This window comes from Sorex araneus, chromosome 6 (genome assembly GCF_027595985.1).
Source record: "Sorex araneus isolate mSorAra2 chromosome 6, mSorAra2.pri, whole genome shotgun sequence".
Taxonomy (NCBI): Eukaryota; Metazoa; Chordata; class Mammalia; order Eulipotyphla; family Soricidae; genus Sorex; species Sorex araneus.
The window spans coordinates 137755119-137771426 of NC_073307.1; the positions used below are offsets into that span (position 1 = coordinate 137755119).

General features: G+C 44.2%; 1 protein-coding gene across 2 annotated transcripts in view; it reads left to right on the plus strand.

Annotated features, from left to right (window-relative positions):
* The first annotated feature begins 15198 nt into the window (after positions 1–15198).
* Positions 15199–16308, plus strand: part of LDLRAD3 (low density lipoprotein receptor class A domain containing 3) — a 281818-nt gene continuing 280708 nt past the window's right edge. For both annotated transcript variants that reach the window (XM_055142208.1, XM_055142209.1), the window contains exon 1: positions 15199–15294. In XM_055142208.1, the coding sequence (XP_054998183.1) occupies positions 15249–15294 (46 nt within the window). In that variant the 5' untranslated portion in view covers positions 15199–15248. The remainder of the gene's footprint in view (positions 15295–16308) is intronic.

Below are 16308 nucleotides of genomic sequence, written 5' to 3' on the forward strand. Positions count from 1 at the left end.
ATTTCGACAGTTGGCTGTCAGTATTGGGTGTGTGCTGACTGAATGTCAGCTCTGCTTGTTAAGACTGGCATTAGGGCCTCCATTTTTTTTTTTACCCACCCCCTTTGGATTTCCAATGACAGCATTGGCAGAACAGCTTAGTGGGAGGAAGATTCTAGCCAGTGACCAAAGAACTTTTTCCCCCTTCAGTGCAAAGCCAACTGGCCCGTACAAGTATCAACCTCAACTTTGGCTTCATTGGCACTGTGCGGTGAGGTGGGAGCCAACTGGCTTCTGTCGATGCCTCTAGTCTTACCATGGCCCAGTCTTTTCCACCTTGGATATTTTCATTGTAATCGCACTGGACTTTCTCTGTGGTTGGGAGCTGAGCTCTGTGGGAGAAGTTGGCACATCTCTTTGGATGGGCTAATGTCAGCAAATGCCCTCCCTACTCTCTTTAAATTCAGCCCCCCCAAGGCTTACCAGAAGGACCCATAGATTGCCAGGGTGAATTTATTATGCATAGCCTGGAGTAGCTCCCTTGTGTGTATGTGGCTCTGCTTCCTGGAATTAATATTTTTGGTAGGATTGGACCCGATTCCTAGCCTCCTCTTATTATTTCAGCTGAAATGCTTTATTCATTTACCTCACCGTTGTAGGAAACCAGATGAAAATGTTGATGCTGCTCTTGGAAAGTCATTTCAGAGGGTGTAACTGCTCTCAGCTTCTTCCCTTCCCAGACGAGAGACAACTTGCAGCTCTGAAGCTTATAGTCTGTGGAACTCTGGGCTTATCCCTCAATTCCTCTGAGCCCTAGTTTCCTCTGCTATAAAATGGAGATACCCGTAGGACAAAATGGATCAGTGAATCAAAGTATGCGTGATCTTGAGATACTTACCCATCCCTCATATTTGGATATTTACCCAAATATTGAACCAGAGACCTAAAAGCAAGTTCCTGGAAGTGGCCACACTATATCTTATAGCCTACTTCTCCCTCTGGGAGAAACTGGCAAGCTACTGAGAATTTCCTGCCCACATGGGAAAGCCTGGCAAGCTCCCCATGGTGTATTCATATGCCAAAACCAGTAACAAGTTGGGTCTCATTCCCCTGACCGTGAAAGAGCCTTCAATGCTTCATCGTTGGGAAGGACAAGTAAAGAGAGGCTTCTAAAATTTCAGGGCTAGGAAGAATGGAGACGTTACTGAGACCACTCGAGAAATTCGACGATCAACAGGATGATGATGATGATGATTGAATCAGAAACCACTGCCACACACAAACTCTTATCCCAACACTAGGAAATTGAGGTTTGGTTCAGGTTAGAACACATTGCTGGGTAATGAAGATACAGATTCAGGTAAATCTTATAAAGATTTCAGAATTTGTGGAAATAAGAGAACTAAGTTTAAAGTGTTTCAGAGTTTGTGGGAATAAGAATTAACTGAGTACCTGAAGCAGGCTTCCAGCTATGAGGCAATCCTCCTAGCCCTTGTATCTACTGTCCTTGGGTGTCAGCCTCATATGATGTTATTCTATAATCCACAAATGAGTGCAGTCCTTCTATATCTGTCCCTCTCTTTTTGACTCATTTCACTTAGCATGATACTCTCCATGTTTATCCATTTACATGCAAATTTCATGACTTCAACTCTCCTAACAGCTGCATAGTATTCTACTGTGCAGATGTACCAAAGTTCCTTTAACCAGTCATCTGTTCTAGGGCACTTGGGTTGTTTCCAGATTTTGGCTATTGTGAACAGTGCTGCAATGAACATATAAGTACAGATGTCATTTCTACTGTGCTTTTTTTGCATCCTCGGGATATATTCCCAGAAGTGATATTGCGGGGTCATATGGAAGCTCAATTTTTAGTTTTTGAAGGACTGTCCATACTGTTTTCCAGAAAGGCTGGTGGAGGGATGGGTATTGATTATTGTGAGATTGTAACCCAAACATGAAAGCTTGTCACTATCTCATGGTGATTCAATAAAATTTAAATAAATAAATAAATAAGTAAATAAAAAGAATTAATTGAGTTTTGAGGGCACATGCAGGCCCTCTTAAAAAAATAGGGCATTCAGCCCTACAACGGATGACTGGTTGAGGAAACTTTGGTACATCTATACAATGGAATACTATGCAGCTGTCAGAAAAAAGGAGGTCATGAATTTTGTATTTAAGTGGATCGGCATGAAAAGTTTCATGCTGAGTGAAATGAGTCAGAAAGAGAGAGACAGACATAGAAAGATTGCACTCATCTATGGTATATAGAATAACAGAGTGGGAGACTAACACCCAAGAACTGTAGAAATAAATACCAGGAGGTTGACTCCATGGCTTGAAGGCTGGCCTCACATTCTGGGGAAAGGGCAACTCAGAGAAGGGATCACCAACTATAATGTAGTCGAAGGCCATGTGGGGGAAGGGAGTTGCGGGCTGAATGAGGGCTAGAGACTGAGCACAGTGGCCACTCAACACCTTTATTGCAAACTACAACAGCTAATTAGAGAGAGAGAACAGAAGGGAATGCCCTGCCACAGTGGCAGGGTGGGGTGGGGGGAGATGGGATTGGGGAGGGTGGGAGGGATGCTGGGTTTACTGGTGGTGGAGAATGGGCACTGGTGAAGGGATGGGTTCCCGAACTTTGTATGAGGGAAGCATAAGCACAAAAGTGTATAAATCTGTAACTGTGCCCTCACAGTGATTCACTAATTAAAAATAAATTAAAAAAAAAGAAAAGAAAAGAAAAGAAAAAAATAGGGCATTCAGATTAGGGATTATTGGTAGTAATATTAGTAATAATTAGTAAAGTGCTTTCTTTGGGTGGGGTCATGTGTTAAGCACTAGCTCACTTAGTTATTACAGTTGAATTTATCCCAGAGGAGTCTACAACTCTGTTTTCTAGATGAATAAATGGATTCAGAAATGTTAGTAATTTGTTCAAGAGCTCACAACTAAATAACAGGGACAGCTTGATTCTGAAACACTTTCTTTCAACCATCATATAGATTTTTTCATGCCATTTCTCTGCTTAAAACTATTTGTTATTTCCTATTGCTCATAGGATAATGATTATAATTCTTTATCCCAAATCTCCTGTCCCAAATCTCCTGTCCACTCCTCTTCCTTTTTTTTTTCCTTTTTGGGTCACACCCAGCAATGCACAGGGGTTACTCCTGGCTCATACACTCAGGAATTACTCCTGGCGGTGCTCAGGGGACCATATGGGATGCTGGAAATTGAACCGGGTCGGCTGAGTGCAAGGCAAATGCCCTACCTGCTAAGCTATCGCTCCAGCCCCCTTTAAAAATTTTTTAAATTTATTTTTTGCTATTTTTTGGGGGTCACACCTGGCTCTGTCCACTCCTCTTATCTCACCCTCAACTTCTCTCTCCCTCAAAAATCATCCTCAAGAGTATGAATAGCAGTTCATGAAGAACATACTTAGTGAAGGGATCTTGTAACCTCAAAGCTTGCTTGACAGGGTCAATCAATGGAGAGGCAGGATGAGGGATAGAGAAAGAGCTTTATTAGCAATAAGCCATCAAGTTGAAAGATGGCAGATTCACATCCTATAGCCCATCTTCGAACTTACTGCTTTGTTGTTATTAAAACCCTTTCTCTACACGTCAACCTGTCTCTCCATGATCGATGCCATTGAGCGCTGTAGAAACAGACCTCCTTGGTTACAGTTGAAAGTTGTCCTGGGACTGATAGGGAGTCACAGAGGAGAATAGAAATCGGAAGAGAATTGAAATATCCCTGACACAGGTATATCCAAAGATAATTGAAACATCCCTGACACAGGGGTCTGAACCAAGGGAGGGACAAGAGAAACAGGAATCAGAATCAGGAGATGTTAAATAAGTAGATACTATAATTTTCTATGACCGATCATTCTAGGGAATAAAGAAAAGCAGGAAATTGTGGCTTCTATGCAGATTTCTGGCTTTAAAAGCAAAGCAAAGCATTATTTTTAAGTTGTTAAGATCAATGCCCAAGAGAAGTAAGCAACATCTATTAAGTCTACTGTACTTTTATTACATATATGCTGAAGGGTTCTGGAAACTAAATAAGTTACCTCCCCTGTTCCTTTTCTTCCATCCTTCTGTAGTAGGTGTGCAAATTTACTGAAATCTGCAAAGAAATCCATCTTTTCTGACTCTACCCTATTCTGCCCCCCCTCAGTTGAACTGGAAACCCACACAACATCGGTCCCAGATTAGGCAATCAAATAGCATCTGAAATTAAGCTTTTCAACATTCAAATCAATCAAGCCCCCCACATCTAGCTTGGAATGAAGAAGTGTTTAAAAAAGAAGTAGGCTGAGGTACAATGAGAAAAACAGCTTAAATTATTAAAGCAGAGTTTTCACAGTGCAGGGAAAATGTTCCAATAATGTCAGATTAAAAATGTAAATCTATTTACCTTCCAGATGGCTTTTTTAGAGAGCTCTTATTAAAGTCTGCTGCTTACCTGTTTGTCTATGAGAGCGAGTTTGTTACTTAAGGGAAGGTAATCAGACCGAGGCATGCTGGAATCATTTTCTCATATTTGTCACAGAGTGTATATCTCCTGTGACTTTTGGCTTCTTAGCTAATTACTGTATAAATTTCCCTGCTGAAAATGGAGATCTTATTCAGCATCGGGTTCTTTTCTGAATTCAAGTGCCAAAGGTTCATGTTGTTTAAAAGGACGATTTCTCTCTTCTCTAGTCACCCCCTCCACTCCATGTACTTCTCCATGGCTCTTTGGTGCAGTTATAGGTCATACTGAAATGATGAGATTAAAATCGCTTTGATAGCAATTGACTTCGAGATCAGAATATATGATTAAGAGAATTGGATGGGGGGCAACATTAGATAGGTGGAAAGACGGAGAAGGAAAACTTCCTAAGTTGATCATCTTCAAGTGTTCAGTGTACATTCATGTTCAACTCTGACACAAGGAATTTGGGTGGGACATGTGCTCAACCACTAGACGGAATATTACCTATTTCAGTTCTATAACTCAGAATCGAGCCACAGATGAAATTAAAATGTTCCCAGTAGCCTCATTAAAAAAGTAATAAAAGCACCAAACAACAATAATAGCAAAAAGGAACAAACCCACACTAGTATTAATGTTGACATTCTTTTAGTTAATTCTGTAGATAATCATATTTTCATGTGATCAAATTGGAATGATGATTGAGATCTTTTATAAGATTTCTGTACTGGCTTTGAAACCTATTTTGCACCTGATGCTCAGAACATAATTCATAATAGTCAGCTTTCCATGCCTCAGTGAAGCTAGATGTAGCCCCATATAGCCAGTGGCCACCATAATCACTCTGTGCACACCTGTACAAGTCAATGACAGGTTGACTTGTTCCTCAAATTGATAGACCAAAGGTAGGTTTACACAGTCAATGAATCCATCTATTTTTTTCCCTTTCCAATTGAGAGAGGGAAAAATAATGTGTGTGTGATGAGAACTGGCAAAATGGCTGTTGATAAATTGCAGGTTAAATTCTTTTTCATATTATTGTTCCTTGGTTCCAGAACTGGTCACAAGTGAAAAATCATCCTTTTAAGTGTGTAGACAACTTCATTCAAGGGGCAGTAAAACCAAGGCATTAAAATAAATAACAAGCTGCATATTTTATCCGTAAATGAGGGGTAAAAATTTCATTCTTTCAGATGGAGCAAAATGTTCATTAATAAATGTCAACAGCTCTCTCTTCTTCCAGCTACTAACTATATTAAATATAAATTATAAGAATGGTTGGTTCCCTGCAGCATCATTTTGTCGATTAGTCTGACAATTTCAATATATGTATATATATTAGGAAACTTTGGGATGACTTTAATTTCTAACTGGAGAATACTCAGCATTTTGGGTGAGGGAACTGCGATCATTAGATGCATTTGGAAAAATATTTTTGGAAGTTAAACTGTATTGCACAGTAAATCAAGTTGTATTTGATTCGGTGAGCATCTTTACTTTTCTAGCTCCAGCCCAGAGAACAGATTCTCTTTCTAGTTGCAAATATATTCTGGGTTTGATGAATCGGGTTGCATTTTGCTATAGAAGGTAGAAAGATTCAGTATGATATTGTGGGAATCCCTTGAAACAAAAAACCCATGATATTAAATATTAGTTATTTTTCTAAGTAACATCTAATGTCCCTCGTTTAAATTCTCTGTGTTATAGCTTTTCCATCTGTGCGAAGGGGGATTCTAGTATTTGACTGATTGTTGGAAATACATGTGATAAGTGTGCAATGTCTCAAGATGTTATTCATAACAATACTTTCAAACTGTCTTCCACAGCCTAGTGGTGAGATTCACTATGTGACATGTTCATAGCACAATGTTTAGGGTAAGACTTTGGTGTTAGGGTTCTTTGCTCAAAATGCAGTGGATTAGAAGTATTCTTTTTTTTTTGGGGGGGAGTGAGGGTGGGAATCAGGAATTCTAGGCATGGCATAGCCTTTTCCAGTGATGCCAACTGGTTTGTATGGGCATAAAAGTTTAGTTTCTGGGGGAGGGCGGGTACCAGAGCTTCCCCTGGCGATGCTTGAGGGGCCATGTGGTGCTGAGGACCAAACTCAGGTCTTGAACATCCCAGGCTTAAGCCCAGTGAGTAGATCAAGATCTACTGCCTTTAGCTAATTGCTATCAAGTGTATAAAACAAATATTTCCTGTTTTTAGAAAACTTCTGTAATTATGTTTTACACATAAACTGTAACACAATCTACATATAAATTGTAATCTTATTACCTAAACTATATTTCTCAGAAAGACTTCTTTCCTGTTCTTTTTATTTATTTATTTAAAAAATTTTTTTTGCTTTTTTTTGGGGGGTCACACCCGGCATTGCACAGGGGTAACTCCTGGCTCATGCACCCAGGAATCACTCCTGGCAGTGCTCAGGGGATCATATGGGATGCTGGGATTTGAACCCGGGTCAGCCGCGTGCAAGGCAAACGCCCCACCCACCATGCTATCACTCCAGCCCCCCCCCCGTTCTTTTTAGTGTCCCTGCCTTTCTTTCCCTCATTTTCCCAAAACGTTGCTACTCTTCTTTAAGTAAATATATATATATGTATATATATGTATATATTTGGGTCATTCACTTGAATTCTCTCTTTTAGCTTCCTTATCTATGCAAATGGGATCCCAATATTTAACTCAGATATATATATACACGTGTGTATATTTTAAATTTAATTTATAGAGTATTTTCTAAATTATTTTGCAAATATTTAATTTATAATTTGTTCTATAAAATAAATTTAAATTATTTATATGTATAAAATGGGCTGGAGCGATAGCACAGCGGGTAGGGCATTTGCCTTGCATGTGGCCGTCCCGGGTTCGATTCCTCCACCCCTCTCGGAGAGCCCGGCAAGCTACCGAGAGTATCCTGCCCACACGGCAGAGTCTGGCAAGCTACCTGTGGCGTATTCTATATGCCAAAAACAGTAACAAATCTCACATGGAGACATTACTGGTGCCCATTTGAGCAAATCGTTGAACAAAGGGATGACAGTGATGACAGTGACAGTGATATAAAATATGTATATAATACATTTAAATGTATGTTTTAAATTTAAATGGTCCAAATATTAAATGCTTTGAAAGAAAGGTCAAGATGATTCAATAATAATTAAAAATAAAAACAAAGAACAACTTAAGATTTCTGGAATATTTACCGTGTACCTGGGAAACAAGTTTTCTGCATAGTAACTCACTCAAGAGGTCCTATTGATCCAGTAACACAGTCCTATTTTAGTTATATATTGCTATGTAGAGAATTAATGGCTTAAACCAACAATAAACATTTATGATCTCTGACAGTTTCTATCGATCAGGAATTTGAAGATGGCTGATTGGTTCAAGCTCAGGGCCTCTGACAAAGGCCAGTCAGAGGTTAACTGAAGCACCTCTCATCTGACAGCTCGACTTGGGAGGAGAATGTGCTTCTCCATTGCTCGAGCCAATGCCTGGCAAGATATACAAAAGCTTGTTCCCTCCCCCGGTGCGTCCCAGTGTGCTTACAACACGGTGACTTCTCCAGGACAGGGGACCTCCTAGAGCAAGGCAGACATGGATAATGGCCCTTTTATGACCATTTATGACCAGGTGTCACCTCTACAATATTCAAAGGTCACTGAGGTTGGTCCCAATCTTCAGGGCGGGGACTCCAGCCAGCACCACTGAGTGCCATCCTGGAGACTGGTTTCTGCATCTGCCTCCTTGCATGGCATCAAAGCATCCACCCAATCACAGCTGAGCAAGGATTGGTGCAAGGCACCGTGCCAAAGAACTTCCACATGTAAGCTCTTTTCATTCTGACTATGAGCCTAAGATACAGGTATTCAGAGTTGTCCCAATTTACAGAGAAAGAAACGAAGACTTCAAGAGAAAGATAACTGGCCCAAAGACCCACAGCTAGCACCAAGCGGAGAGAGAGCCTAAGTTCCTCTTAGTCAGACCTGAGCTGAAGCCCAGATGTGTTATTTACCTGGCCTGGCTTGGGGGCTGCAAGAAGCGGTAAAGAAGAAGAGGTAAGTGGATTACAGAGCCTTCTTCCAAAGACACAGAGAGACCTCGCCCTTTCTATCGGCCTTGAGCAAGATAATCCTTGTATGAGGGACACAGCCCTATTCACATACATCCCCTTGAGTGAGTAAACGATGGAATGCACTCTGGTTCTGATTCTTATTAAGCAAACTGTTAAAAGGATTTGACTGAGACTCCCAGAGTCCTAAACAATTAATAAGCATTAAGGCCTATCACATTTTCCAGAAATTGAGTTTTATGCTCCTGATGGAATACAAAAGCACTGGGAAGGGGGAAAGTAATCAAATAGAAAGGTGACTCTAGTTCCTACCCAGCTTCGATGCAGAAGAGGTTGGGAGAGTTTAGGTATAAATATACAAGTATACAAGCAACAAAGACGTCCACACTCCAGTGTTCACTGCAGCGCTATTCGTAACAGCCAAAATCTAAGAATAGCCCAAGTGTTCAAGAACAGATGACTGGATAAGGAAACTGTGGTACATATACACAATGGAATACTACTTGGCCCTATGAAAGATTGAAATCATGAAATATGCTGCCACATGGATGGAATTGGAGAGTTCCAAGCTGAGTGAAGTTAGTGAGAATATGAGGAGCAGACACAGAAAGATCTCTCTTAGAGGCGGGATATGAAAAAACAGAACAGGGGAATAACAAAGGCCCAAAGGCAACAGAGACTGAAGACTTGTGTTCAACAGGAAGCTTGGTGGGGCTGGGGGGTGGTGTAGGGTGGTGAGAGACACTGGGACAATGGTGGAGGGAAGTGGACACAGGTGGAGGGTGTGGTGCTGGAATAGTTCATGTATGAAATCCTACAGTTTGTAAAACATGGTGCCATATATATATGTGTGTGTATATATATATATCACTTGTATCACTTGTCATCCCGTTGATCTTCAATTTGCTCAGGTGGGTGCCAGTAACATCTCCATTCATCCCTGTCATGTGCTAGTGTAGCCTAATGGTATCTGCTCACTGCAGGAACATGAAGAGCCTCAAACCATTCATACAGGGTTTTGACGAAAAAGTCTGACCATCTTGTAGGTGGGCGGCCATGTGGTCTTTTGATGTCCCGTGGAATCCAATCAGTAACAGCTCTAGTCCAGTGGTTGTCTCTAAATCACATTACGTGTCTAGCCCATCTGATTTTTGACGCCTTGGCAAATGAGACAGCATTTCTTGATTCTTGACCTTGATCGTTGACAGAGGTCGAACTCCAGATTCCTTCTCTCACTTGAGTGAAATGTGGTATTTCAAGCATAGCTCTTTTTTTTTAATTTATTTATTTTTAATTAGAGAATCACCGTGAGGGTACAGTTACAGATCTATACACTTTTGTGCTTATACTTCCCTCATACAAAGTTCGGGAACCCATCCCTTCACCAGTGCCCATTCTCCACCACCCGTAAACCCAGCATCCCTCCCACCCTCCCCAATCCCATCTCCCCCCCACCCCACCCTGCCACTGTGGCAGGGCATTCCCTTCTGTTCTCTCTCTCTAATTAGCTGTTGTGGTTTGCAATAAAGGTGTTGAGTGGCCACTGTGCTCAGTCTCTAGCCCTCATTCAGCCCGCAACTCCCTTCCCCCACATGGCCTTCAACTACAATGCAGTTGGTGATCCCTTCTCTGAGTTGCCCTTTCCCCGGAACGTGAGGCCAGCCTTCAAGCCATGGAGTCAACCTCCTGGTACTTATTTCTACAGTTCTTGGGTGTTAGTCTCCCACTCTGTTATTCTATATACCATAGATGAGTGCAATCTTTCTATGTCTGTCTCTCTCTTTCTGACTCATTTCACTCAGCATGAAACTTTTCATGCCCATCCACTTAACTACAAAATTCTTGACCTCCTTTTTTCTAACAGCTGCATAGTATTCCATTGTATAGATGTACCAAAGTTTCCTCAACCAGTCATCCGTTCTGGGGCATTTGGGTTTTTTCCAGATTCTGGCTATTGTAAACAGTGCTGCGATGAACATACATGTGCAGATGTTGTTTCGATTGTACTTTTTTGCCTCTCTGGGATATATTCCCAGCAGTGGTATTGCTGGGTCAAATGGGAATTCAATATCTAATTTTTTGAGAATCGTCCAAATTGTTTTCCAGAAGGGCTGAACCAGTCGGCATTCCCACCAGCAGTGAAGAAGGGTCCCTTTCTCCCCACATCCTCTCCAACAGCGGTTGCTTTTGTTCTTTTGGATGTGTGCTAGTCTCTGTGGTGTGAGGTGGTATCTCATGGTTGTTTTGATCTGCATCTCTCTGATGATTAGTGATGTAGAGCACTTTTTCATGTGCCTTTTGGCCATTCGTATTTCTTCCTTGGTAAAGTTTCTGTTCATTTCTTCGCCCCATTTTTTGATGGGGTTGGATGTTTTCTTCTTGTAGAGTTCAACCAGTGCTTTATATACCATTGATATCAACCCCTTATCTGATGGGTATTGTGTAAATATCCTTTCCCATTCTGTGGATAGTCTTTGTATTCTGGTCACTGTATCTTTTGTGGTGCAGAAGCTTTTTAGTTTAATGTAGTCCCATTTGTTGATCTCTGTTTTTACTAGATTGCTTAGTTCCGTGTCACCTTTGAAGATACCTTTATCTTCAATATCGTGGAGGGTTTTGCCGACCTTGTCTTCAATGTACCTTATGGTTTGTGGTCTAATGTTGAGGTCTTTAATCCATTTTGATCTGACTTTTGTGCATGGTGTCAGGTCAAGGTCTAAACCCATTTTTTTGCATGTGGTTGTCCAGTTGTGCCAGCACCATTTGTTAAAGAGGCTTTCCTTGCTCCACTTCACATCTCTTGCTCCTTTATCAAAGATTAGATGATCATACATTTGGGGTTGTGTGTAGGGATATTCCACCCTGTTCCATTGGTCTACGGCTCTGCCTTTGTTCCAGTACCAAAGCATAGCTCTTTTGATTCCTCTTTGGGATACCCGAATAGCATTCTCATCCTGTTTTCATAGGGCCCAGGTCTCTGAGGCGTATGTTATTGCAGGAAGAACGATGGAATCAAAAGATGTGCCCGGAGCCAGGGGTTTTTCATTCTCTTGACAACTTCTTTGACGCTCTTGAAGGCATTCCATGCTGCTCTCTTCCTCCTGCGCAGTTCTGGCACCAAGTCGTTCCTCATGTTCATATATATATATGAAGAGTAGAGATATATTGAAGAGGCTGGAATGTTCTATTGTTTTTCATCTAATAACAAATAATTTTCTTGAAATAAGCTTGACTTCTGCTTAAATTTTCACTATGTCCTTCTCCCTCAGAATATTCTGGGGGCCCATAAGAAGGCCATTAGACCCTCAATTGAAAAACACTACTTTCGCACCTTCTGCATTAATTTTTCTTAAATGGACTCCACGCCAGGCTGTTTTCACTCAGGGAGCCCCAGAGGGGGGCAGGTGAGAACCCTCCCCGCCCCAAGGGACTCAGCCCTGGTAGCCCACCTCTACTATCCAACTGCCACCACGATCCAGGCTGCTTTCTGGACTGCAGGGCCTCGCGACACATTATAAGATACTTCCTACCCATTTTCCATAATTACCACACCATATTTGATGGAGTTCAGATAGTAGACAACAAATCATAGAGTAATATGTGTATATATATATATATACATAGTAATATGTATATACACATACACCTCTTGGAGAGCCTGGCAAGCTACTAAGATTATCCTGCCCGCATGGGCAGAGCCTGGCAAGCTACCCGTGGCGTATTCAATATGCCAAAAACAGTAATGATAAGTCTCATTCCCCTGACCCTGAAAGATCCTCCAATCATTGGGAAAGATGAGTAAGGAGAGGCTTCTAAAATCTCAGGGCTGGAAGGAATAGAGATGTTATTGGTGCCCGCTCGAGTAAATTGACGAACAATGGGATGACAGTGACAGTGATACAGTGATTATGTATTTTATCCTAGGCTTAGGATCAGAAATTTTGTCAAGAAATTGCCTTCTTTTAATGAGAATTAGTTACATTGATGGGAGTTTTGCTCCTGTGTCAATTGGTTTCTAGCCTTCATCATGCAGTTTCAGCATGAACACATAATACCTGTTTTGTGGATATCTGTGTGTGTACACACAGTTTAAAATTATCTTGGTACAATGAAAGATTTATTAAAAATCAAGATATTTAAATGAATTACCAAAGATAAGGTTAAAATTAATAAGACACCTCACAGGAAAAAAAAGAGGAGCTTATATTTGAGCAAATGACTTCAAAGCATGAATAACATTTTTTTTCATTTGGGGGCCACACTCAGAGGTGCTTAGGGCTCACTCCTGGCTCTGTATTCAGGGGTCACTCAAGGCCAAGCTCAGGTGACCATATAGGGTGTTGGGGATAGAACCTGGGTTAGTGCAAGACAAACTCCCTACTTACTAAAATATCTCTTTGGTCCCAAGACATGAATATTTTTAAAAGAAGTGTGTGTGAGAAAGACAGAAAAAAGAGAGGAGGAAGGTGTGAAAGGAGACAGGAGACAGGAGAAGAGGAAGGAGGGGAGGGAAGGGAAGGAGCAGGGAGGAGGAGAGAGCTTGAAAGGGAGGGAGGGAGGGAGGGAGGAAGGCAGGGAGGGAGGGAGAGAGAACAGAGAGTAAGTCACGCACATTAAATCTTTCCATAGTGGAAGTTCATTTGCCCAAGTCCCTAGGGAGAACTTTTTTGCCTTCTTGAGTATCATGATCGAAGGTCAGGGGTCTCTGCAACATACTTCCTGGGAAAAGCAATCATGTACCCCCACACACCTGAGATTTCCTATAACATTTTCATGGTTTTTAGAACCCCCTGAAGTCCATGGAAAGGTCTCATTAGTATTCATGGATTCCAGTGTAAAAATTCTTACCACTAAATCTTTTGGGGAATTTATGCTTTGCACAGTTGACATCTTACTTTGTAATAAGGAACAAACTTGTAATGGGGCATGTGTTGCCACCTGGCATCATAGTTTTGCATTACCATGAACCTATTTTACAGCGTTGAGCTAATCCACCTGAACCTGCTCGATTTCAGACTAGAGAAGCCGAAAAAGCAAAGCCATTGAATCTCAGCAACCTGAAGGCTTTCCCCAGTGCACCCCAAATATGACATGGACACCCCTTTTACAGCCTCTCTTACATGTAGTTCCAACTCCCACACCTGCCCAACTCCTCCAAACATACACAAGTTTTATAAGTTAAAATTCACCTTTTATAGGTGTGGGTTAGAGGTGCAATTCTACAAGTTTGGACAAATGTATGCAGTTGCATAAACACTATAGTCAAGATGTAAAACAGTCCCCCCTCACTGCACAAAGTTCCCTTGTGCCCCTTTGTACTCCAGGCCCATATCATATCTGATTAATTATTGATTTGGTCCTTGTTTTTTGCTTTGCCCACTCTCATGTCTGCTCTTTGCCCACTCTCATGTCTGCTCTTTCTGGATGGATTGCAGACTCTTAGCAAGTTTTGGGGATTCATTCATGCAGTTACTTTAAATTGTAAAAAATTCTTTTTTGTGGGGGGGGGGGGCTGGAGCGATAGCACAGCAGGTAGGGCGTTTGCCTTGCACTTGGCCGCTCTGGATTAGATTCCCAGCATCCCATATGGTCCTCTGAGCACCACCAGGAGTAATTCCTGAGTGCAGAGCCAGGAGTAACCCCTGTGCATTGCCGGGTGTAACCCCCTCCCCCCAAATTCTTTTTTTTGTTTATCTGACACAAGGTGGACACCTTGGAGATTATTTGCACGAGTTTTTTTTTTTTGGGGGGGGGCGAGGGTGGGAAAGGAATTAAGAAGGAATGGGGAGTGCAGGGCAAAACAGTCACTACATTTCTGTACCATACACACTCCCCTCTCTCCACGCTGAAGGGGAGCAGAAGTTCCGGGATTCTTTCTCACGTGGCCCTGTCTTTACACTTAGCAACTTAAAAAAATACAACTTGATCTTGGAAAACCAAACGTTTTCAAGTCTCAGTAGACAAGATCCAGATGAAATAACTCACACAGTCAAAGCAGGCACCTTGCAGGTCTTAGCCTCTCTACTCCACGTGTGGTTCCGGGATCAGCAAGAGTCTGCGTCACCTTAGAAAAGAAGCAGCTGCTGGTGCCCCACCCCAACCCTACTGAGTCAGTGCCAGCACTTTTACAAGATCCCAAGTGCGTCGGATGTTCATTCAAGTTGGAGAAGCATCAATTGGACGGTTTTTTTTAAAAAAAGGCACACTTTCTTCAGGACGTATCTTTATTCAAACCTGTTTTCTTTTGTTCCAATACTCCCTTAAAGTAAAAAAAAAAAAGTCGTCTGAAGCACTCAAATTTGGGTCTGCGCAGGGAGACCCCCTGTCTATTCTAAGGGAAAGAGAAAGAGGAGGCAGAGGAGAGATGACGGGGCTGCAGGCACAGCGGGGAGGTCAGGAGAGACGGAAAGGAAGCGAAGTACGGCGTTTGGGGGACAGGGGGACTCTCTGGGGGATGGGGGGGGCTGAACCCGAGCGGGGACGCGCACAGCCCCTGAGCTTGTGAAACTTCGAGGAGTGGGGCGGGACGGGGCGGCCGGGAGGGCGTGGCCTCGCGGAGGCGGGGCCCCCAGGAGGGCGTGGTATCCAGGGGGCGGGGCCTCCCGGGGGCGGGGCCGGCACCGCGCGGGGCGGGGGCAGCGGCGGGGCCGCGGGGGCAGCGTCGGCGCCGGGCAGCAGCGGGAGTGGCGGCCGCGCCATGTGGCTGCTGGGGCCGCTGTGCCTGCTGCTGAGCAGCGCCGCGGGTGAGTCGGGGGGCTCCGGGGGAAGTTGGCGCGGGGCGCGGCCTCCAGCCCGGCTGCGGCGCGGGTGTGCGCGGAGGGCGGACCCCGGCGCCGGGGCTGGCCGGGACCCCGGCGAGGGGCCGCGGCGGGGGTGCGCGGCGTGCTATTGTGTGGGCGTGCGCGCCGGCGGGGTTTTGTGTGTGCTGCGGGCACTCGGGGGAGCCCGGCACGCCGTCCCGACTGGGCGTAGCTCGAGTGTGCGTGCGTGTGCGCGCGCGTGTGTGTCTGCGTGTGTGTGTGTGTGTGTGTGTGTGTAAAAGGAGGAGGGGCGGGGAGAAAAACTCTGCCCTGCTCGCTCTCTCTCCGATCCCATCTTCTCGCACGCCCGGAGCTTCGGTGCAGAGATCGTAGCACCCCCCCCCCCCCTCGCCGCCTCCAGTCCCTGGCATGCACCTCCGTGCCTCAGTTTCTCCGCCGCGCACCCTAGGCAGCCTCGCCGCATCTCTCCTCCCTCCCTCCCTCCCCGTGTGGTTTTGATCCGAACCCAGCGTGATGAAGCAGGGCCTGACTTGGGGATTGCTTCTTTCCCCCATCCACCCCGGGCCCTGAGAACACATTGAAGTCCTAACGGCCACCGCCACCCCCGACCCCTCTCTCTTATTTTGCGCCGCGCGTCCGGGAGGAGGTCTCCCAGGAGCAGACCCCAGCGCCCCTTTGGCGGGCACATCCCCGTAGCGGGCGCATCCCGAGGCTCCCGGCAGTGCCAGCTTACTTCTCCCTTGCTGTTCCCAAGAACTTTTCTGCTGATGTGGGCACGCTCGGAATTCCATCCCGGGAGCCCTTGCCTCGTCCAGCCCTGGGCCACAGCTGTCGGCTGCACCGCCCACTCCCCCCATTCCCTCCGCCCCCCGCCCCATCCCCAAACACAGCCTGGGCTTGAAACCTCCACCCTTCCACCTATGTTTTATTTCTGGGCAGCTGATGCCCAAGAAAGTGGGTGACAGGGCCCTGCGAACTTTCTTCAGCAAAAGCTGG